The following is a 24,721-nucleotide window of genomic DNA, read 5'->3' as shown; positions in this document are numbered from 1 at the left end:
ATTATTTATTACTTACCAAAATAAATTAAGAAAAAGAGGACACAACTACAGTAAGGTCTAACTAAATGTTAATCTGATACTAATTGAGACCCTTTAGTCTAAGTACTTGTCCAGTGTTAATCTGCCTCAGTAGTCAGGGCTTTGTATTTTTTTTTATGAGAAGATCTTTCTATTGCCAATTACCTTGACCATAACGTATTTTTGTGCTCAAAGTTACCTGAAATTTGTGCATCAGTCTTTAATCTCTTCTATAAACACCCAATTTATTTGGCAAATCACAGTCAGAAGTGGATGAGGCTACAAATATCTGAAATTATGCTTCTGATATATATTCCCAGGAATAAGAAAAGAGCAATTGCCGTGTTAAACTCATATTTTGAAGAAACTGTTCTCAGATAAGGATTGCTTCAGACTTAAGATTCAGTAGAGTCATTACTGCCTTCATTTATTTTTCTTTTTGATAGAAGTGCTTGTTTAATGTATCTTTTTGTGATTTAAACCATCTTTCTATAATAGTTTCTGCAGTCTTATGTTCATTGGAGGAGCTGGCTGCTGAAGGACAAGAAACAGAATGCCTCCTTCCTCTGCACCTTTGACTTTTATTGTCAGTGTTGGTTATTTATTTTAGTGCTTCTCCCTTGTGGTCGATTTAGGTTTCCATTGCTGAACTGCTGGTTCCTGCTGAGCTGGGTAAGCTTTGGAAAAATAACTTTACTATTAGTACTAGGCAATGACAGTGAGATCAATGACAATACTCCAAATGCCAGGATACTGCAGCACTTTGAAAGAAGAGAAAAATGATACCTGTTCCCTTCTTTTTAATCATCATCTTCATGAAACGCAATTCAGCCTGAACACCTGGACAAAAACTAATTGATGACCATGTTAAACCTATTTCAAACTAAAAGCACAATCCCCTGTAAAATGATGAGCCATATCCCAGGAGAAAACAGAGCTGTGTGAGCTCCATCAGCTGGCTTAGACAGCTGAGGATCTCATTCTTTTTGCAAAACCTTTCTTTTTTTAAAAAAAAAAATATATCTGTCTCCTATTTACTTCTTGTCTGTTTGAAGACATATACTGCATTTGTGATGTTAATGCAGAAACCTTGAAATGGTACATGGAAAACATGGCTGGATTTTAAATCTGGCTCTTATTTGTGGTGTGCTGTTATAAGCAGGGAAGTAAAATGGTGAGCCAGAAATGTCCATTAATTTCCTGATCTCTGAAATACCAAGAACTCCAGCAATTTTAACTATTTGCTCATATTATTTCCTTCTGTTAAGCAGACAGGGGATGAGCAGGTCAAAATTTGAAGAAAATCTGCTAGATATGTGTGCCAGTGAATGTTTTCAGATACCAAAATACAATCCCCTACACAGCCCATCATTAAAAAGAAAGAAAAAAAAGCCAATAATCAGTGCTTTCTCAGACCACCCCTAGGGCTCAGTATCTAGAAATCATCCTCAGTTCATGCTAACAGTCTACATGCTGTCAGCTTTAAGTGAGGCAGAGTTACATGACAGGATTGCAGATCCTTTCATGCTGGTTGGTCTTTATGCTAAAGAACAATCCCAGCCTTATTTAATTTACTAGCAAAGACATAATTTAAGTTAAAATCAAGAGGAGCCAAGGTGCATCATCTACACTCTGACTGCACACTATTATTTATTTGCTGAAGATCTGCAGCTGTTTGTTCTTCCTCCCTCCCTCCCTTTTTCCTGAAGGTCACTCCCTAGCTCCATAGCACCAGTTAAACTCTCTGTGTGGCCATTTTAATAGATTCCTGAAATTATCCATATTAAACATCCAAGATGAAGTAAAACAAACAACAAAAAAAGACACAGGTGTGTGCATGTGTGTGATGTGTCTAAGTGCACATGTATGTTTCCAAGCAGCTGAACCAGCAAAATAAAGCTCTGGAATGCCTCCAAGAAGGTTGGGAACATGAAGGAAAAAGCTGTGACCTTCAAATTAGGATCTTAACTCAAAAGAATATTAATTTTTAAGTACAAACACACACACTGCTCTTTAGTATGTGCCATATTAAGTACTATTAATACATACACAGCCACTGATACATAACCTCTGACTTCATTCCCATTCTGACAGCTTCAGGTCCACATATGTTGATAAGTTTATCCAGAGGCTCTCAGCTGTGCCATTGCCAGCTGTGAGCTCCATCCATTCTACCCTTCTGTTCCATACAGTGCCACCCTCCACCTCTCCTGCTGTGCCTGTCCCTCCTGCAGAGCCTGTAGCCATCCAACAGGGCACTCCAGGCACAGGACTCACCCACCAGGTTTCAATTCTCAGCTGTGGCCAGATCATATTGCCTTTGGTCTCCAGTGGCAGAGCACTGTAAGGACAGCTGAGGTAAATGTCAAGCCTCAAAAGGACTTTGGATCACAATATAAGGAAGGAAAGAAAACCACAAAGTATGCAAGTGAAAATTTCTTGTGTCATGCAACAATTCTGTCCACAGATAACTGGGTGCAAACATGCAAAAGACAACTGAATAAAAAATACTCAGACTTATACCTAATTTTTCAATTTCCTAAATGTTCCCTTGACATTAAATGTTCTCAGTGCCCAAGTTCAAACACACATGTAAATAATTAGGGATTATAAATATAGGAAAAAGAAAGAACAGGAGAAAAAAGGGAAGAATAAAACTAAAGCTCCAATTTGGCTCACAGCTCATTGAAATCTGAGCAAATTCATCTGACTCAGCTGGGAATTTCTTTACTTCTCTTTCAATTGAGCTCTGGACCTCTAGGTCACATGTACTGTGACCTCTATCACAGGTATACAATCCTTGACATTCAAGACACCATGATTGGCTTCTTGGCCATCAAAGCTCACATCCTGAATGCAAGTATAGTTCATAAATTAGTAAATAAATCAATAATTTTTAATTGTGCTATAGCTAGTGTGTAGTGATATGTTATAGCTAGATTTCTAATATAAACTTTGTTGAAAAAATCACTAAGAGCATTACTTGACAGACTTTACAAAAATCAGTCCAAATCAGCTCAAAGTATACTCAAGAGACACAGGATTCCTCAAGGTAAGAATATGTAATGTGATTAGAGTAAAGCATTGGCAACTAAATAAAATTCAATAGAGAGGAAATACTGCAAGGTTAAAGATAAGTAAATAGAAAACCAAGGCATGCAATATCTCTTCTGTCACTCTGCAAGCTAATCTTCAGTCAATATTTACTCTTAGCTCTTAGGAAGAGCCTGCATTCATTGGAATTTTGACTGAAGCTCCCTTAACTTTAAAAGCTGATAATTCACTCTGTCTTGGGCCACCACAGAAGTGTCCAACCTAAACAATGAAACACATGTTGAACAGTAGAGGCTGGAAGAAACAGGAAAACTGCATTTTGATTTGAATCTTCTACTCACTTAACAAAAAATTGAACATTTTTGAAAACAATTGAAATGTTTGGATGGTATTGTTTTAAAATTGCACAGTACCTTTGGCAAATTGAATAGCACTGGCATTAAAGACTTCTCAAACTCTTTGTTCAAATAGCAATTTTTATTCCTGGTGGGGCTGCATATGTGTGCTCTACTCAACAGGCATGAACAAAAATCCCTAGGGAAGCATTTCTTCAGACTTAAAAGGTAAAGAAATAATAGAATAATGTTACTATGATCTAAGACAATAGCTTTTGTAATAAATGGTATTTTTCTTGGCTTGTGTGTATTATTTATTTAAGCCAACTAGTGCACACAGGATATCATTTAATGGTGTTCAGAAGTGTCACAAGAGATTGCCTTTATCAGTGCAGGGGTAAACAGCTCAGCCAGTGTAGGTGTGTTTATTCTTATCTGGGAGAGCTCACTTCATGACAAGCAGGAGTTTGGATTTGAGCTATGTGAGAGCATGAGTGAGGAGGTAAGTGAATATTGGGTGATATCTGCAGAGAACACAAGGAAGAAAGAGACTTAAAACATCAGATACAGGATCAGTTTATTATACTGTTCTTTATTCAGTAATCAGTCATGACTATAAAACAAATAAACTAAAACTCCCCTACACAACCCTTAATCTTATAAAAAACCCAAAACTTAATTGAAAATGAAGGTTTACCTACCATACCAAATAATGACAGTATCTTAGGTGTAAAAAGATGCTTCTCTGTTAATTATATTAGAGTTTTGAATGAATGCTATGGTTAATGTCTATATGATGCCTCCATAAAGTAACTTCTTTAAAAGTAAACACAAATGCACCAGGATCCCATTCCTTCTTTTGGCCAGCCTAAGAGTTATATTAATTACTAATGATAGATAAACTGATGTGGATCTTGATTTGGCTTGAAGACTTGATGGCAGAATACAGAGTACTTCTGATTTTTTAGACATCTGCAGGAGGGAGCTGCCTGTCCATCTGTCACATCTTGTTTTAACTGTGCAATGTGCTTATTAATCAAGAACTCATAGGAAACAGTATTATTTTCTGAAATATTGATGTGCTTGTTCTCATTGCATGACCAAGCCCATGGCAATCTTCTTGAGCTGTTTCCCTAGAATGGTAACATCAGATCCATATTTCATTCATTGCCCATAAATAAAGCAGCTTGTCTCCTGTGCTGTGTGAGCTATCATGTTATCTCTAATGGTTTACTCAAATGTTTTTCAATTGCACAAATGTAATAAAGAATGATTTCTTGTAACACTGGCCTATTTATACCAGTTTTGCCTGATTATTTTTTGTGCTTCATTTTCAAAAGGCAAGTTTGAGAAGCTGTTTTCTTCTTTGCATTGGAAATGTGTAAATCCTATAGATCAAATGAACATAAGAATAATACATTCTACTTATTATTTTTTTAATTGATCAACTTTTTTCTTTGAAAATTAAATTATTAAACTTATTAAAAGTAATTTGATTTCCAGAATGAATTACCTTGTTCTGTTCTAGGCTTATGATACCAAAAATGGTTTTAAAGTTTTGAAATTTGTGTAAGTGTTCTGAAGTACAGTCATGCCCTATTCCACCCCTTGTGATTTTCCCACTACATCAGTGTTTGCACCACCCAGGGAAAGGCCACCCCTTCATGACTAGTACTTTTTACAATTCTTGCTAATGCTGATGCTTCACAAGTACCACTATTATCTTAGCAAGCAATAGAGAATGTAGGTTATACCATACTTTGCATCAATTTTATTTTGACTGATTTCTCCTTTATTTTACACAGAAAGTTTATGTTTCTCTCTTTATTAAAAATGGCTACATTGCTTGCTAAAAGAGATGCTACCTTTGACTAATAATAGATTAATAGATTGATTAAAGGCACATAAATTCAGTGGAATGAGTTTACAATACTGATTAAGGCACCTCTGTTTGCATAATGAGTATGACATCAATGAAAGAAATAAATTAACATGTCCTTACTATGTTTAAAACAAAAATAAATTAATAATGGTGTATTGTAATCTGGTATTCTTCTCTTCTTAAAAGGTAGTGTTGCCATTTACTTAGCCTTTTCTATCACACTATGACAGATAAGAAACTTGCTTTTAGTAGAGTGAAAGAAAAGAAATTGAATCCATGTAAATTCAATCTGTGTGTGAAAAAAAGAAAGGGACAAAACCTTCTCTTTCATACAAGGACTTCAGTGTAATTTTGTTTGTCTACATCAATAGTGAACTGGCTGGAAATGCTGCATAAACATGAGATTAAACTATGTGTTATTATATGGATTCTGCTCCCCAATGGTTAGCACAGCTAAATTACTAGAGCAGGAATACTGATAAACAATTAATTTTGATTTCTGTCACTACTATTCCATCTAAGAAGAGTATTTATTATAATACGATGTTAAAGATGAATCGCTCTGTTCATGTTCATGTCTCACTTCAATTCTCCTCGCTGTCACTAAGAATAAATGTCCACATCTTCCTGGCCCAGGATTTTACCTAAGAAATCCCTAAGGTATGTCCCTAGTGACACTTGCAGTGGTTTTGCATCTTCACTGTTGTTCCAACAGTAAGTGTACAGGCTCTTCATAGTAAGGGAATACCACAAGTGGGGGTTATGAACCATCATCCCCTTTTTTCACGTTCAGCAAATCAATACTTGTCACAAGGCAGAGTTGAAAAAAGAAACCACAAGTACGTGTAGCTATGCTTGGGTTTTTTTAGACACAAATGCCTATGAAGAATTTTCCTTTCTCATATTTTTGTCTATAGTGGAGCTGAACTGACTAAATGTCAGCATCTGCAGTGTAGGTACCTGCACCTAAGGTAACTATCTGTATTTGAGTCAATTTATCTAATCCTAAAGGGGATATCTCAAATAGGTAAGATGAATGATGGTCTAAAAGAGTCTGTTTCTCTTTACACTAACAGAAAGGGTAGAAGAAATGATAGATGTTAAAAATTAGGTGAAAATAATCTTTTTGACACTCCACACTTTACCACATTAGACAAAGTGTAAAAAGATTCCTTTAAATGATGTAAGGAGCAGCTAATACAGATTTCCAGCTAAAAACTTGCTAGACATCAGCTCTTCTGTAGAATTAAGAATGAATACCTTTTTCTTCCCCCCACAAGAATATTATAGAAAAATTGTATGTCCTGAAATAAAATGACAGTTCACAGGAAAGGTAAAGGGAAAATGCTGTTGTGAGGAAAATTAAGGACAGGAAAGAGAAGTAGTGTGGTATTTGACATGTACCTCTTGGATATACATCCTGTCTACAAGCAAAAGAAATAATAGCAATGGCAGCTAAAGGAGAGGAGTGACAAACATGCTGAGAACAAAGCAATATCAGCTGCTAGGAGAGCTCCTTTTCTTCCAGGATTACACTACAAACACAAAGATACCAATTCAGAAAGATCTGTTTTGGAGACCCCAACCACCCTAGCCAAGAGACAGGACTAGTGGCACAGCTTGCCTCTTGCCTTACCTCTATGAAGAAGAGGCTGGCTGCTGATGTTGGGTGGTGGTACATGTAGACAGTCACGAGGATGGCTGCAGCCACAACCAGGACCAGGACGAGGATGCCGACAATTAATCCGGCATGGAGCGTTCCGCCTTTCTGCTCCGCTGCACTGTCATCTGTGGAAGCTGCACAAAGAGCACACTCCTCAGCACAGCAGCTTACACCTTACCCATTCCACTGCACAGATGGAAACTCAGCACTTACTTTATCTGTGTTACATACACTTCATTTTCTACAGCCCAAGTTGGAAAAAGATATTCGATGTCTCTTTTCTACAGCTGGTACTCTCATAATCTTAATGAAGAGACTTTCAAATGTTTCACTGGTTCTAATTCAATAAGTGATATTAACACCCTTTCTTTTGAATGTAAATGGACAGTCTGAAGTTCCCAATGACCTTCATGATAAATTTTCCTTTGATTTTCTCATAAAATTATTGCAATTGTCCCACAGACAAAAAAGTACTCATTGAATACATTCTGAACATTTTATTTTTCTTTAAATATTCCAGTTGTGACATGCCACAAACCCTTGTGAGGTCTAGCTACTAAACACATTCTGAAAGCCTTATTCATTAGCTTGTAGAAGAGTTTGGAACCACTCTTTGCAATTGAATCAGACAGCCAAAAGGGCAACAGATGGATGCAAATGATCCTGCAATATTTTGATCGTGGTCTGGATGGAAAACTCATCATACTGAAGTATTGCAGAAGACCATCCATTTACTAAACTTGATACCAAGAGGGCACTCATGCTATGCTTCTGTCAGGATAAAAGAGGGTTGTCTCTGATACAAGCAACCTGTCAGCAGTGCTTCCAAATAAGTCACTGAAATTCTTTCAACAACAGTGTAACCTTTGGGGGAAAAGTTTCTCAGTATATCAGCCAATATCTGTAGAGCTGCTTGTTCTTCATCATACTCTTGCATTAAAGAATTACTGTTCTGCCCACTTTTGCAGGCAAAAAGAACCATTCAAAAGGTTCAAAAGGTTTAAGAAATATTGTAGAGAACTGGTAATTTGACTTCACAAACTTCCATCATTCTCCTAAATGTTCTTCACCCAGAGGGTTCCTGGGCACCCCAGGGAAGTGGTCACAGCACCAAGCCTGGCAGAGTACAAGAAGCATTTGGGCAATACTCTTGGGGACATGGTGTGACTCTTGGGGATGGCTCAGTGCAAGGCCATGAGTTGGACCTTATGGTCTTTGTGGGTCCCCTCCAACTCAGCATATTCTGTGAGTTTGTGTGATTTTCCTACTGCTTCCTGCTTTTCTGGAAGTCTTTCTTATCACTTTCATGCATTACTCCCTACAGCACCTGTCTCTAGTCTCTAGTCTCTAGTCTTGCTTCTTTCAGTTCCACTTTTAAATTTCCTCTCACCATGCTTCTGTGGCAAGCTGACTATAACAAAAACCATTTGTATCTGCAACCATCCTTTTTGCTGTGCCATCCCCCTGAATTATTTGTTTGGTTGTCTTAGTGCTATACTCTCTGAGGTCCCTTTTATTTATTCTTTGAAGAAAAATATTGGTTTTGAGTATCCCTTCAAACAAATCACTGTTGTTATTAATAGAAACAACAATAGTAGCAAATGTACATGGTCTTTCACCATTCATCTGGTTGGACTGGAACACTCCATGATAATGTTAAAATAAACAATTGGAAAATTATAGAAGAAAGGCATACTGATGCAGGGCAATACAAGAAAAGAGGAACAGTTAATCTGAGTGTTACAGCTCATACATCCATGTCTGGCAGCACGTTTCTCACCAGACTAAGGAAGGCTGCATGGTTTGTCACCCAGCAGATTGCACAGCACCGTTGGAACAAAAGGGAGAAAAGGAAAATGAAGATGCATTATCTTAGCCAAGACATATATCTGCTTATTACTCCATGTAATAGTTACACACCTCTGTGGATAGAGAAGGCATTCATGTACCTATCCCTTGTTTTTTCTCCATATTTCCTCAGTCTTGATTCAGGACAGTCAAAACCCCACAGTATTGCTCTGCTCTGTCCCATAAAGTCAGTGACACTTTGTGGAATAAGGAACTGAGTAACAGATTAAGAGGATAAAGAAAAAGATGCCAACAGACTGGGAAACTATACTAGAATGTGGGAAACATTAATGATTTTAATAAAAAATTGCAAGCATGATACCCACTCAGGTACAGCCTAATCCTGCAGGTATCATTCTTCTTAAAAGTTCCTGTTCACACAGGAACTCCAGATTTAATTGTACTTATTTTGGATATGTTTTTTTATTTTTTTATTTTATTTTTTTTATTTTTTTACTTCTTAAACACAGTACACAGAGTGAAAATTTCCAGGCCATTCTATATACTGAAGTGGAGGAAAGGAGATATTACCTAGAATCTGGAAGTTGTATTTTTCAAATTTTCAAAATTGTCTCCTAAAGGGTCATTAAAATACTTCCTAGTAGTTAGAGCTCTATATAAAAAAGGATGCAAGATTCATGGAGAAGACAGGAAAGAAGGATGACCCAATAAAAGATTCCTCTTATTTTCAGACAGCAGAATCTTTTGCTTGACATAGCCATCAAGATTCATTTCATCTGAGAAGAGAAGCATGTACAGAAACACCAGTCTTAGTTTCTGTTCATGCATGATAACAATATTTAGTACTTGTATGTATATTTCAAACTGCTATACAAATGGAAATTAAGCAACTGAAAGGCCATCAGAAAAGCCTGCTTGACTGTCCATCCTCTTGGCTGGACTATTAATTCCCACTGGTGAACAGTTAGTTCTGATTCACCCTAGAGAAGCAACTGCTCCCACAAGGAGCAGAGGATTCATAGCTTGTTTGTCTCATAATTATCTTTTTGACAGTTTCATACTCTTTACTTCAATGTCACATTTGTGCACCAAAAGCTACTTTGTCACTTGTATTCATTTTCAGGCTAATTTGCACTAAATGAGCAATTTGTATTGTTATGATGTTATGATTGAAGGCATAACATCATATTCTGCATTTTAAAAAATGCTGGACTTCAGCAAAAGTCCTAATCACTCTGTAAAAGTCATCAGTTTAATCCCTTTTGATCTGATATTTTCTCAGCTTTCAGCATCCAGGTTTGCAAAATGGAACACTGTCTCTTTGAAACAACACAGGTGTCAAATTCCTGCCCAGATTTCTGCTACTCAAGGGTGGAGCATGGTGTGGACATCAGCACAGTGATCAGAATGCCAAATGCAAAAAAAAATGAAACAAAAGAAATGCTTTCCTTAAATTACAACAAGTTTAAGTAACTTGCAATTTCCATAATGCAAATTCAGTCCATTGACCCCAGGGCTCAAATACTCATGAGAAATTGATTTCACTCTCTTTATTCAGAGAAAATAAACAGTGTTGTCAATATTGAAAATACTCTTTGCTGCAAAATCAACTGTCAGTTCTTTAAAAAAAGTCACCAAGGGAAATAGATGAAAAAACAAAGACTTGGAAACTTTTTCAGGTGTAGAAATCTCACTAAGATTATCACAGCATGTCTATTGTTCCAGGCAAGACTAAATCCACGGGAGGCTATTTGTTTTATGATCAATGCTTTCCCAAAAGGAGTATTCTCAATGGAACTTTCCCCAAACTTTCCTTTTCTTATGCTCAAGAAGCTATTGTTACATATAATATACTGTATATTTATAATGTCTTCTCAAACTCTTAAATGCATAAAAATTTTTAAGCAGAAGGAGCCTGTTAATATCTCCAAGGTCAGTCTGCTTCTCATTAGGTGCTGAATGACTGGATAGAAACAGCAAGCAGCTTTTTTTCCCCCCTAATATAAAGGCACAGAATCCAAACAAGAAATAGATGTTCTGCTGCTGGAATGTTTAAAAGTAAAAGTGAAAACACAATAAAAATGTTCTTATTGTTTCCATGAGAACACATAAAATCTACAAAATCTTTGATTTAAAGTAACTAGTATGCCTCTAGTTACTCTTGGGCTAACTTCTTTTGCAGTAGGAAAAGAAGAAAACCTCAAGGAATGAAAATCTTCTCTTGCCATGGCACACATGGACTGTGATACTGACTTTAACTGAACAAATGTGTCTACAAACTGAGACTGATTTTCAGTGTTTACAAACTGCTACTTGCTGTTTGTAAACCCATTGAGGATATGTTGCAAACACTAGTTTTCTCATAACTGCATATTAACCCTTGAGATCTGCAAAATAATTAAAAATATATTTTAAAAAATCTAATTTTAAGGTTTATAAAAAGTTTTTACTGTGATAGTTCTATATATGGGAAAACAAAATTATGATACATATGTTTATACCTCTTATGATATGAGATGGAAAAGAGTTTCATTTCCAGAGATTACTATCTCTGTGAGAGCAGAGATACAAAATATTTTATAGGAAAACTAAGGAAAAATAGATAAACTTCAGGTAATTCCTGGTTAGAAAATTTCCTTTATATAAAGTGATATGGAACAAAAGGTGAATGTCAGGCAAAAATGTAGAATTTCATTGTGTAGACTTGGAAAATAAAATTTTGCTTTTCCCTCCAAAAGCCATGGCATTCCTTTTTTACTCTTGCATCTTGATCAGATGGTAAAAGACCATCTGGAAAAAAAAATATGGATTTGAGCCTCCAATTCAAACTCATGTATATGCATATGAATCACTGAAGGGATAAACCACAATATTTATTTGACCCTCCTGACTGACACACAAAGCCAGGGATATGGATGATTTAAATAGCAGCAATCAGCCTGGAGATGATAACTCAGTCCTAAACTTGGTTCTTTTCTCCCCTCTTTTTACCAGAAGAATGCATTTTCTCATTTTTGCTTAGCAAAAGTGCAGAAACCTCCTCTTGCTGCATGATCTGGGGCAACTACAGATCAAGTTCACTCCCCAGCCCTCCACCCTATTACATATATCATTTCTAGCCTGAAAACTGCATCACTCCTAATTGCATGACTGTGGGTTGGAGTTAACAGGCTCCTGCCAAGAGGGAGGACAATGTTTAGGACAGCTGAGCACCCAGGCTTACAGGTACAGTGAGCTCAACAGAGCCACTGGACTCTTCCCCCCTTCTGGACCTCCCTTTACATCTGGAATGTGAATCTACCAGGAGACTCCTTGCTTTATTGGTCAGGTATATGGCTCTTCACACACAATCTTTTTCCCTGTACATAACACAGATTCCTGAAAAGATGATTAATGACCTGTGAGAAGGAATAAGGGAACATGCAGTTGGAAGGATTCTCCAGAGACTCAAGGGAATCCCCATAAAAATTTTCTCTCTACCTCTTTTAGGAACAGCATGCTCTGGAATTCTCACAGTAATGGTGTGTGATTTTCTTGATTTGTGGGTTCAATCCCTTAGCATTTGTTAACATTTTGAGGTTAAGCCATTGCTTTATTTGGTTTCATGATGATTTATAAAGTTATGGCTCAGCTAATGCTTTAAACATTGATTTCCAATTGCATGTAAGAAATGAAAGGTGGTCTCTGAGTAAGAATATTATGAACTATAACACACAAAATCAGAATTCAGTATCTGGCTTTGCTATCAATTTTCTGTAGGAGCCAGGGCAGCTCAGTAAGTCTCTCCAAGATTGATCAACTGCTCTGTGTAGTAAATTGATGAGAGTGCATTACAATCAAATCCCTCTGTTTATTGGATGACAGTACTCTAAATATGTTAGCTAAGGGCTTTCATTCTTCTGCTCTAAAATATCACCTAATTCTACAACAGTTGTCATCTGTACTAATTTTAGTTTGAGCTGGTTGAGACCATGTAAGACACTACAATACTTAGTAGCATCAAAAAGTTGTCAGCAGGAAGCTCAATGTTGTACCATGAAGGACCACATCATTTGCCTGTAAAAGCAACTGACTCAAACTCAGATGAACAAAAAAATTAGCTATTGATAAGAATTCCAATTCTGCCACCCCACTGACTCCTCTAACCCTACTGAAAGCAAACACAAGACAATAAGGTAAAGCAGGCTGTTCCTCTCTAATGCTGTGTCTGATGCAGAGTTACAGAGTGCCCACCACACCTTTGGGAGACAGATCAGGTATTTCACCTTCAATGCAAAATGTACAACTACATGAGCCTGACCTTCATTTTTCCCATTCTTTGCAATGACCCATGCACACCAATGTCAAATATGAGTGAGCAGTGTAGAGAAGACTGGAGAAGGCTACTGACTCCAAAAGTGGCTTAACTCCATGCAGAATAGGAAGTTCCAAAGAGAGATCACAGGATCTCTGTGTGCCCTGGCTATCATACTGCCACAACACTGTGGCAGCAACAAGATGACAAAATAGTAAGGAAAGCAGACTTTACACATGTGAATGTGTAACAAAGTCAGCTGTGTGCCTTTACAATAAAGTCATGACAACTGTAAGAATAGGATACCATACATCATTTCATATCTGTTCTTAGAAAACTAAAGAGAAACAAAACTAATATGCTAGAATTCAATATAATGGAAGTGTCTACACACAGCTCTTCTGTTTTTTTAAAATCATGCTTCTTCAATGTGATATATAATGGTTAATATGATGAAAAATGCCCTTTTTTGCTCAAGGAGAAAGTGATATTTTCTTTCTAGGGGTTATTTGCATGCCAGTGCCATTACTTTTGAAAACCTCTGCCATCATTTGATTGACTGTCTGCTGATCAGATTGATAGTTTTCTAATGTATCTTGTAATAATAGCTGTAATAAGATGATAATAAAACTGGGACGAAGCGGAGATAAAAAATTCTGGAAAAGGCACAAATTCTTGTTATAAGAAACATTTAAGTGCAACTCAAAGTACCATGAAGCAAGCAGAAAATAACAGAATTTATTTATGCCACCAATAAGAATAAAGATAATTGATGCAATATTCTACTTTTTTACCCAAAATGGATGAGTTCAGCACTTTTCATTTGTACTTGCTTTAAAAAACATACATGTAGCCCATTGTTCACTGCATAGAGTATGTAAGATAAATTTCTTCCTGTGTCTGATGCATGAGGAAGTTGGGAATATTTATATAAGAGGCTGTTGCTTTTCCAAGCTTGTGTTCTTGGCTTTTGCTCAATTTCAATAAGATAATTGCTATCAGACACGAATGTAATACCATACTGAACCCCAGCAGGGCTGTATAGACTTTCCTTAAGTCACAAGCTTTCCTGGAAAGAAAGATCTTGAATTACACTTGGCACTCATTTCATGTTTCATACAGTATCATACTCTGGTAGATCTCACACTTTTTCTCTGCTTTCCTATTCTGAGTGTTACAGCTGAATTTGCAGAAAGCAAGGACCAGCATTTAGGGAAATTGGCTGAGTCTAAAGTTCAGCTTTGATCATAACAAAGACAACAAGAGAGATTTCTAGTTTATCTCATGACCTGTCTCTAACTTGAGCTGAGAAGAGGTTGCTGAGAAATGAGAGTGGAGAAACAGCTTGGAAAAGTTCAGAGAGAAATAGAGAGTAAAATGAGGAGATGTATCAGCAATTCTTAACCTATAATCTGAAATGGAAATCAAATACATGGGAACAATTGCTGATTTATTTGAGTTATACTTTATTTATTCCCTTTGGAATTTCTCCCCTACCTAAATAAAAGAAAAAAGGTAAAAAAATCAGATAACCTCTGTTTACAGGGCTCTTTCTGGTTTAACTAATAATGAAGATGGTTTATTGTTCTTGAATCTATCTATCTTCATATTTTTATCCTATGAATACATTCATATCATATGAATACATAGTATCCTATGAATACATAAAAATACATTTTTATCCTATGAATACAAACTTTGTCTACATTTTGGTCATTTCCTACTGAGCTCCCTAATCTCTCAAAATCAAATTAAACTCTCTGTAGTACAAGTGTTAATCCTGTTAGTACATTCCTGTTAGTTGTATCTAGACCATCTTTGAAAATATCCAGAGGAGACTGAAAAAAACATGATACTGACATTTCCTAGAGCTACATATGCTAGGATGAAAAAACAGCTTTCTTTCTCAAGCAGGTGTTTTTTGTTTTTTTTTTTTTTTGTTTTTTTTTTTTTTATACACAGCTTTCCTTTTTTGAAACAGAAATTTCAGGACACCTTGATGAATGAGAAGTGTAGCATTCCTCTGATACCTGCTGCCCAAAAGACACAGACTTTTCTTTTGAGTTTTAAAGCTGAAGGACTGTGGGGGACTCATAGCAATCAAATAATCACAACAAAGTGTCTAAAAAGGTGAAATAAAATGTCTAGATTTGTTGGCCAATCATCAAAATCATCCACCAGAGAGTTCTCAACAAGGAAATACTGCATTACAGGATAGCCATGGCCAATTGCTCACATTTTATGAAAAATCAGACTTTTAAACTGTTTAGTCAATTGTGTTAAATTTTAAGAAACTTAAAAAACATCTGAATCTGAAATTAATAACAAAAAAATTTGCACATTTTTAGTACTTAGAGCTTATAAAATGCTTGTTATCTTAAGGAGAAACAAGATGCAACAAAAATTGTGATGGCATGCCACCTGTATTTTAAAGCAGTTTAGGCATGTATGTAATAGGCATCTGTCATGTCTGTAAAGAAGGAGGGCAGACAGAAGAAACAAAATCAAGCAAACTTGAAAGATACATTAAGATATGCCACAAAATTGTAGATGGATTACAGTATAGTTGCAAAAGATTTTCCTCATATAATTAAAAGGTCAAAGCAATATGACCAGAACAAAAACTTTAAATTTGTAACAATTTATTAATTTATAATATTTGGGTTCAAAAGTTGTAGACAGAACTCTAGACAAAGATGAGATGCAGAATTTCTATGGAATCCTTCTGTTCTACCTAACCAGATATTGACTGCTATCACCCAAGGACACATCAAACTATAGGCAAGCATTGATTCAATATAGCTTTGGTTTTCCATTATAAAGGGTTCCCTTTCATTAGAGTTTTAAAGGATTTAGTGTGAGAGAGTAAAGACCCTTTATTCATGACCTGGAATAATCTACTCTTTATGAAAGGTTGACAAACCACAGAAAATCAAAGAATGTGCCTGGGGCTGCAGAGGTTTTATCTGAGTCTAATCTAGGGGACACTGGAAAATTCAATCCATAATTGAAGATTCATCAAAAAGTGCTTCTTGGATTAAAAGATACATTTACTGTGTGAATGAGAAATCCTGGAGTGTTGCTTTGCTTTTGTGTTGTTTGAAGCAATTTTTATTTTTTTTTTTTTTCAAATTTCAAGGATAAAAGGAACAGCTGAAGGAAAATGAATAATTACATCAGGTGTTGGCTTCTCCTCCTAAAATGCAGCAGCTTTCTCTGTGGAAATGAACTTTCTATATATAACTGATGCCTCAAACCCTACACCTTACATACCAAGTAGGCCACAGCCATCTATAATTTGCTCTAGGATTCAACACTTTACAAGAGTTTTTCTTTTCATATCTTGGGCACAGAATAAACAAATGAAAAAATAATCTTGCTGCAATTCCCAAACTGAAAGAAACATGGATATGTTTTCTAAACCTCACTTTTGGAATAATTTTTTATATAACAGCAGAGTTTTGAGCTGTGTATGAGATGCTCATGAGGGACAGCTGCCTGTTCCTGGGTCAGCCAGCTGCCATGGAGCATTGGCTCACAGGGCAGAGTGTGGGCACTCTTCAGCCAGGAATACACCTCCAGTACAGAGCAGATGTGGAATAGGAGAATGAAGCCCTGACTACTGACCTCTAAGAGCACTGAAACATTTTTCACAATAATATAAGAAGCAATTTGATTTCAAGAGAGAAAGCAAGTTTCAGGGACATTTCCATAGACAAAATGCCTAAAAGAACTACACTGAATTTACAGATCACTTTATTCCAAGGGATCACTTATGTGTCAAAGCAATGTCAAAAACACCACTGCCAACAAATGGCCAATTCAATGCCCAGTACAGCATTGACCAGCCATGCTGTGGTTAGTGACAGCAAAATGACAGAGGGGAGACTGGCAAGGAAGAGGATGACAACTGCCCCCTGTGGAGTGAACAGATCTCTAGTTTGAGGGAAGGAGAAAATAATAGCTGAAAAAATAAGGCTGAAAAACTAATAACACGAAAACAAACCAACAAGCTAAGTGCCATCTGCACTCTGTGTTTTTTCAAAGCTTGAATAATTCTCTGTGAGGGTCCTGAGAAACTGCTGTATCTCACCTGTTCTGGACTGCTGTATGTGGGACCTCTGCCCATGATGCTGGGGTCCCCATGTAAGCTCAGACCCAAACCTAAACTATGTAGTAGATGAGCCTTCATTCAATCCCATCTCTGATCTTGTGTCCCAGGCCAACACTGAAGGTAGCTTGTCTCCAGTCCCCTCCATGGACTCTGCCTCCTTGGATGGCCTTGGAGCTGCTTATCCTTTTGCTGTTGCAGAATTCCTACTCAGACCTGGTTCATCATCTCACCTTCTCTAGGACCACTATTGGGAGATGCCTCCTCTGGTCCTTTCCTGATCTGTCTGTTGGCAGCTGTGCCACTCTGCTGCATCACTGCTCCCTTCTTCAGAAATGTGCCTTGCTGCCTTGACCCTGGGTCTGCCTCTTTGCTGCCTTGACCCTGGGTCTGCCTCTGCTGCAGACTCAGCTGATGGTCACTAGACCAGGGCTGAGCCCAGTTGCTTCCCCTGAGCTGCTGGACTCACCCAGCCATGCCTGTGCCTGCTGCCACACTGGGCTACCTGCTCCCTTCACCTGTGAGAGAATCTTTGTGCTCCCTGCTTGGAAAGGCAATCAGAACCAATAATATTCTCCTTAATATTAGGAGAAATATGATTTATTTAAATTTGCTCAGCATATCATCCTCTACTTTAACAGACCATTCTGAAGCCTTTAGAAATGAACCCAAATCTTCCTTGTCACCTCAGCAAGCTCTGCTTTGGCAATGAGCACAGGCACAGGTGATGTCTAACAACTCAGTCCTGCTCTAGTGGGGGAATTCTCATCAAGAAAATACCTCAGGTCTCAGTCCTTGAACTCACAAAGGAGATGACAAAAGCAGTCCCCTGCAGAGCCTCATTTAACTGGAGACAAGTCTCCTGCAGAGCCTCATTTATTGGTATGACAAGGTGATCTCATTAACTTGCACAGGGAATGTGCATGGAGAAATGCAGAATCCCTGCTAGTACAGACACAGATATAAAATGGGTATGCTTATTGACAAAATGTTATGTAATAATCCACTACTATGAATGATTTTATAGCACAATATTATTATTTAGAACTAGCACCATATACTCTCTTAATACAGTTAAATAAAACTGTGTTATTAATACAGTCAATAACTGTATTAATACTGCATTACTTGTCAGTAACTGTACTAATACAATTGAAATTTATGTAATATGTCCATTATTGAACCTACTCTTTTAATATAGAATGCTAAAGACAGTTGTAAATATTTATTTTCCTAAGCAGCTCCTAAGCTTATTTGCCCTACTTATCTTCCACACAGATGTGGGATCCTGGAGTCCCTTAAGAGTCTGGTAAAAACTATTTCCACAATTGGGTTTTGATTAATGAACTTCAGTGGGGTATAATTTGACAAAATACTGAAATTATTTACAGACAAAAAATATCTCTTACCTCCATTGTCTTTTAGGTGCAGTGCTATCTTGGTGTCATCTATAAAGAAAATCTAAAGTTAGTTGAAGAAAAATGCATTTTTCTAGGTCATGAATCATTTTAGCAATCAGTTTCTAATGATAAAAATATTCCACAAGAAAAAAGTAATTAAATTATTTATTTATTTATTATTAATTACTTTCACCAACTCAATGAGAACCAGATTATGGTGTTTCTCACACTGAACACTACACTTTGCCACTAAAAAAAACATTTATAAGAGTGTTAAAGCATTCAGGAGGATTTAAAATACTGGCAAATAAGGGTATGAGAGTCTGTCTCATAATGTTTATAAATAATTCATATATGTTACATGTTCACACATAGCTTGAGCATTCTATCATATTAAGGACTATGTGAACCAACATGTCCCAGTAAAATAAGACAATCAGTTACTTTTTGAAAAATCTTGAAAAGGTCTACTAATACTAAACCCTATTTACTTTCACATTACTCTTTTTCTGGTGAATTTTAACAAACAATGCCAGAAGAGAATGTTTCTTTTAATGCAGTCCAAATGCTGCACTGACAGTTTCTAAACTTTTATTGCTTTAAACAAAACCAGCCTTTCTTATCAGTAGATTCCCACCTCAAAATGCCTTCAGTTCAGATTTTCCTGTCACAGGCTACTTGGAAAATCTGTATGTAGTACTTTTTCTTGTGTTAACATACAATTTCAACAAACACACACACACACACACACACACACACACACACACACACACACACATTTTATAGGCATTCCTTGATTAATCTGATTAATCTGAATTAGCTTTCTTGTCCAGATGAATTTCCTCCAAAAGCAGGAAAGCAGGATATCCCAAGCTCAAAAAGGTAAGACTTTGGCAGCCATTGGTATGAGGATGAGAACTGACCCACCATTACTTACCCAGTTAATTCAGTTCAGAAGCCTAGAGGAACTATTTCACAACAGTGAGAACTACATGAAAACAACAGTGTCAACTGACTGAAAAAAGTGAACAGGCATATTTCAAATAGGTTTTTATTTTGGACTATCTATTACTTTCACCTGGCTAAAGAGAATCCATAAAAGAATTACAAATTCACCAAGTCAGTAGTGCGAATTTTTTCTAGATTTAGCAGGGACCTTTACTATTTCAGCAGGTTTTGAACTACTGCCTGAATGTAAAGGCACTGAAAAGTCATTTTTCAGCTCAAGTTTTATCTAGGTCCTCCTAACTTGTGCTTGCTTCTCCATCAGCATGCTCTCCTCGAGCCTTCATCCCCTCTGCACCTTAATGGTGCAAGAGTGAGCAATTTAAAAGCAAGAGCCTTGGCTGCAATTCCCAGCTCCTTCTGCTGCCCCAGAGGGAAAAAGCTGCCATCAAAACACACTTAAAGGAAATACATTTCTCTCTGAGCTGTAAATGACTTTTCTCCACGTCACCTTCTGTGGGCAGGCTGGTGGGCAGGTGGGAAGTGGTGGATCCTCGGGTGGTTGTTAAAACTCTGAACCTTGTGGTGGTTGGCAGAAGGGTGGTGGTGGAGTACAGAGGTGTTTCAGTTGTGTCCATATTCTTCTCACAAATCTTATCCTTCGACTGTTGGGAAACAACAGGAACAAGGAAGAGAAAATTAATTCTCTATGGAAACTGTCAAGAATGAAGAATTTAATCGTGGACAACTTGCTGTGGTAAAAAGAGTGAAAATAGGCACTGTAGATCAAGAAATTAATAAAAGAGCTTTTTAAAAAGAAATTATTTTTTTCCCTTTTCCCTCTTCAAGTCTCTATGCAGAAACCAGCAACATTTTCATTTATCTGCAAAATTTACAACTCTTAATTGTTAATGACAAGGTTTCAAAGTCACCCCAGATGGTCAAAATTGTTATTTCCCTTGATCAGAGTTTAACATCTAAGTTTATAATTCAGATTTTCACTCTTCTGTTATGGAAGTTCATTGCCATCAATCCAGATGACATAAAGCATGTCAAAAAAAGATTTGTGGGAATTAAATAGTACCTCTTCATAGTGAACAATGTGTAATTAACTGGAGCATTTAATTAGGCTTTACATGTAATTATCACAAAAAAACACACATATATGTGTAAAATGTGTGCATGTATTCAGTTTCTAGAACATTTATTTACTACAATAAATCAACCCATTCACTACATGCCTATTAATACTACGTAATATTAAAAGGTAATATATTATTTTTATACATAAAACATATAAATATATGTTAAAATATAAAATAAATATATGATATAAATATATGTTAAATATATGTGTAAATATATATGTTTTATATATAAAAATAATTATTATAAAATAAAAAAAACCAGAACAAAATTATTATAATATACTAGCACACTATAAATAAGACTCACCATCCTATAACAATTCAATATTTATTTGCAAGGGCAAATATTCTGATACAAATATAGAGTATGTTTGGTCTTTTTTTTTTTTTTTTAAGTGCTGGACATTTTTAAAATTCTGAAGATGCAAAGAATAATTTATTTTCAATGTATTTTCCTGCAAAACTGTGTGAACACAGTTTTGCAGGAAAATACATCCAATTATCTTGCAGTAAATATGGGAACTACATCTAACTCCTGCTGTCTCCATTCATTTTAATGAGAAGTGGAGTCCTGCAAGCTTTTATTTCATTTTATTGAGATCTGGCTGTCAAAACCCAGTGGGCATTGTCTTACTTTTAATATGCACAGATGTTATCATTTTGTTTTACCAAAATCGATTTATTACATTACAGAAATGCATCAGTACCTGCAGGGTAATTATTCTTTAAATTCCTTTGTATTTTTCTTCTATTTTCACTGATGTATTTTAGTCAAAATTTAGCTCAAAATCTATATCAAAAATAAAGAAACCTTACTATGAGAATCCTCATCATTTATCCTCGAGTGAAGCATCTAAAACTAACCATTCTGTGCTAATTATGGATCCTTCCCTGAACTCCAGCAGCCAGCTCAGCCATAATTCTGGAAGATGCCAAGGGAGCTGCTGCTTCTGCTCCAGAGAGTCTATAAACTGGACAGTGAACTGCCACCAAGCAGCCTGAAACTGTGCAAATTCAGCTTTTAATTTCTCAGATACACTTAGTGTATCAATAATTTCCTCTCAGATCATGTACTAAGCCTTGGAGCACATGCTGGATTAAACAAGAAAGGAGAAGCAGAAGGGAATGTTAATGTCCTGCAGACAGAAGTTTTTTGATATCTTAATTTGCAAGCAGAATTGAGTCCTAGCTAATTATAATCTGGATTAAAGCAATACAAGGGTTGTGCACTATAATAACACATGCTCCCAGTAACTTTTATCTTATGTTCTTTAAAAGGTTGCCCTCCACAGACAATAAATATCTCAGAAATTTTGCTTTCAAATCAGCTGGTGACAAACTGCAAAGCTGAAACTTCAAGGCCATGTAATAAGGCAGTATGTAGTTTGGAATTATTTTGCAATTACAGTTACAAGAAGAAAAATTTCTTTCATTAGTATGGATTTATAGCATTACTTCTCTTTGCTTCTACTGAAAATAAAACAGAATGTGCTTTTCTAACTAGACACCTGGGGCTATGTTCTGCCCTGGGTTTCACCTGATATTTCAGAAGGCCTGTGTTGCTGAAATTCATGAGGATATTTAACCTGTTCAGCAAAAATGGAAAAATAACTGCTTTTTTAATGGCCACCAGAAGATTAAAAGTGCCATAAATTAATTTATTCCTATTACCACAATCTCAACATGGAAAAAAAGAAAAGGAAAATTAAAAAAACCCAAAACATCAAACCAAAAACACTTGTAGAGGGACTTTTAAACTGGAAAGGAACTACCACCACCATCATCATCATCACCATCAATTACAAATATTAGTTGAAAATGAATTCATCTGGCCTAGAAATACCCCAAATAACTTTCAGAGGAGGTTTATGGTCCCTGTTTGACAGCTCACCACAGGGGTTATATTTGACTTTCACAGTCAGACATCTTTTTAAACTCTCTCTGCATCTCAATGAAAAGAAATCAAAATGCCATGTAGGCTGGTTGTGTGAGGGCTTTTAAAGTTTTATTTCAATTATTATTTTAATTTTATCTCTTTGAATTCAGCTGTGTAATTTCTTCTTTACTAAGTGATTTTGCCAGATTTCATAATCAAAATGCAATGCCTGTTTTTCACTTGAGCGACTCTGGCAAAGGGTTTTCTGAAAAAAGGAACAGTTTCTTCCCCTTTTCTGGCAAAAGTCAAAGATCTAGAAGAAAATCAGCACAGGGACACTGTTTTGGAGGAGGCTTTCTGTTTTTTGGGGTTTTGTTTAATTAAAGTAGTTTCCCAAAGATAACATTTTAATTTTTGTCTATTTTATTCCCTCAAATGGAGAGTGAAGCTGCTCAGATTGCTCTTCTTTGCTATGCCTTATAAGATTTCCCTGAATGACAAAGATAGTGTTTCTTTGGCCTTGACACCATGCTTTATAATCTGAATAATTTAAACCAAAACATCATAACTATATAAATTGCCTCTGAGGATGTAAATTACTCACATACCTCTTCAGGGCAGCCACTGTCTACCCAGTCTTGTCGGTGACGATCAAATCCACTGGAACATCTTTAAATGATGAAATAGGTGGAAGTTGTCCACATGGAAATAAGAGGAAAAAAGAAAAAAGGAAGGGAGAGGAACAGAACAGAGAGACAGAAAGAACAAGTAAATGATGTGATTTAAAATCCATAGGTATCGCTTTTATTTAAGATGCTTTTGGGTACAATATGAGTCACTCCTTTAATCCATTTCAGTGAAAGGTGTTTCAATGAATGAGACTTTATCTTAGTTTTAAAAATGTATTTATAATTTTTAAATAGGAATAACTCCCTTCCACTGGATAATTATTCTTTAGATGTAACTGACCAATAGGATTTTTAAGTTTGATGTCAATCTTATTGATGTAAATTAATTTAAGTATTATTGTCCAGACTTCTTAGCCATGAAAATGTAATCCCACTAAGGATGCAGTGAACCAGTCACTGGGTTTATCAGGCAAAGTGATCTGGGACATCAAGATACACATAAAGCTATTTGATCAATGTTCACAGCTCCTCTTAACACTCTCCTGACAAATATAGAACACTGTACAGCTGCTTCTACCTCCTCTCTAGATGCAGAAAAATTAAATTGCATGCATATTTCTTATCAAATTAGGTGAGTTTAATAACCTGTTTGCAATATCCCTTGTCTTTTGTAATATGTAACAAGGAAATTTTTAAGAAACTTGTAACACTTTAATATAATCATTCCCCTAGAAATCCTCATCTCTCAAGAGTATTATCAGTGATTGTACAGTAAGTTTGTGTTTCCTAGACAACAGGCAGCATCACAAACAGAAAGCATTATTAAAATGGCAAGTGAATAACTAAACCACAATGTTCAACTTTGAAAGAGATTCTTCCCAGCTAGGGTGTTTTTGGAGGGTTTATTTTTGGTTTCTGCATTCATTTCATGCAGTATTTTGTTATGAGACAGGTGACATCATTTGGCACCCACGGTCATAACTTACCTGAATGTATGAAAAACAACTTTTTGCTCTCTTTTAGTAAGACCAGCAAAAAATAAGGCCACTGTTATGGTTAGCTGCATTTAAGGGTCTTTTTTTTGTTTACAAAGAATTGAAAGATAACAAGACATGTCAAGTGTTACCTACTTCAAACAAAGTAGAGGGTTCATTTGGAAGAATGGAGCACGTTATTATTTTTATAGTAGGAGAGGATACAAGAAGATGTAAACAATTTTAATAACACACCTGGGTTAAGAATCATCTCCATATAATTATTCTGAGCAGAATCTACAATGTCTTTGAGAAAAGATTTTGAGAAAAATGTTTATGATTATACCTGCATTGATCCACATTTTGCCATTTGCAATATTACTAAAAGAAATACCCCAACACTAACAGGTGTCAATTTTCACACACTCTATATCAACTGGATTCTCCAAAAACCCATTGGCATTAAGAGAAAAATGTTCAGACCAGAAATGTATCTCAGAGAAATACAGATGCATGAGGCCCAATGCATGAGGTCTCTAATACAGGAAGGACATTGACCTGCTGGAGCAGATCCAGAGGAGAG

General features: G+C 36.2%; 1 protein-coding gene across 1 annotated transcript in view; it reads right to left on the bottom strand.

Moving 5' to 3' along the window:
• The window catches only part of PLXDC2 (plexin domain containing 2), a 242,195-nt gene that overhangs the window by 7,423 nt on the left and 210,051 nt on the right, over positions 1–24,721 (bottom strand). The window contains exons 10-13 of the mRNA XM_056483768.1: positions 23,144–23,204; positions 20,023–20,176; positions 18,576–18,614; positions 6,926–7,086 (exon numbers count right to left, since the gene is read on the bottom strand). Coding sequence (XP_056339743.1) covers positions 6,926–7,086; positions 18,576–18,614; positions 20,023–20,176; positions 23,144–23,204 — 415 coding nt within the window. The remainder of the gene's footprint in view (positions 1–6,925; positions 7,087–18,575; positions 18,615–20,022; positions 20,177–23,143; positions 23,205–24,721) is intronic.

This window comes from Oenanthe melanoleuca, chromosome 2 (genome assembly GCF_029582105.1).
Source record: "Oenanthe melanoleuca isolate GR-GAL-2019-014 chromosome 2, OMel1.0, whole genome shotgun sequence".
Lineage (NCBI taxonomy): Eukaryota > Metazoa > Chordata > Aves > Passeriformes > Muscicapidae > Oenanthe > Oenanthe melanoleuca.
The sequence above is the reverse complement of the archived record's forward strand: the minus strand, read 5'-3'. Positions and strand labels throughout refer to the sequence as shown.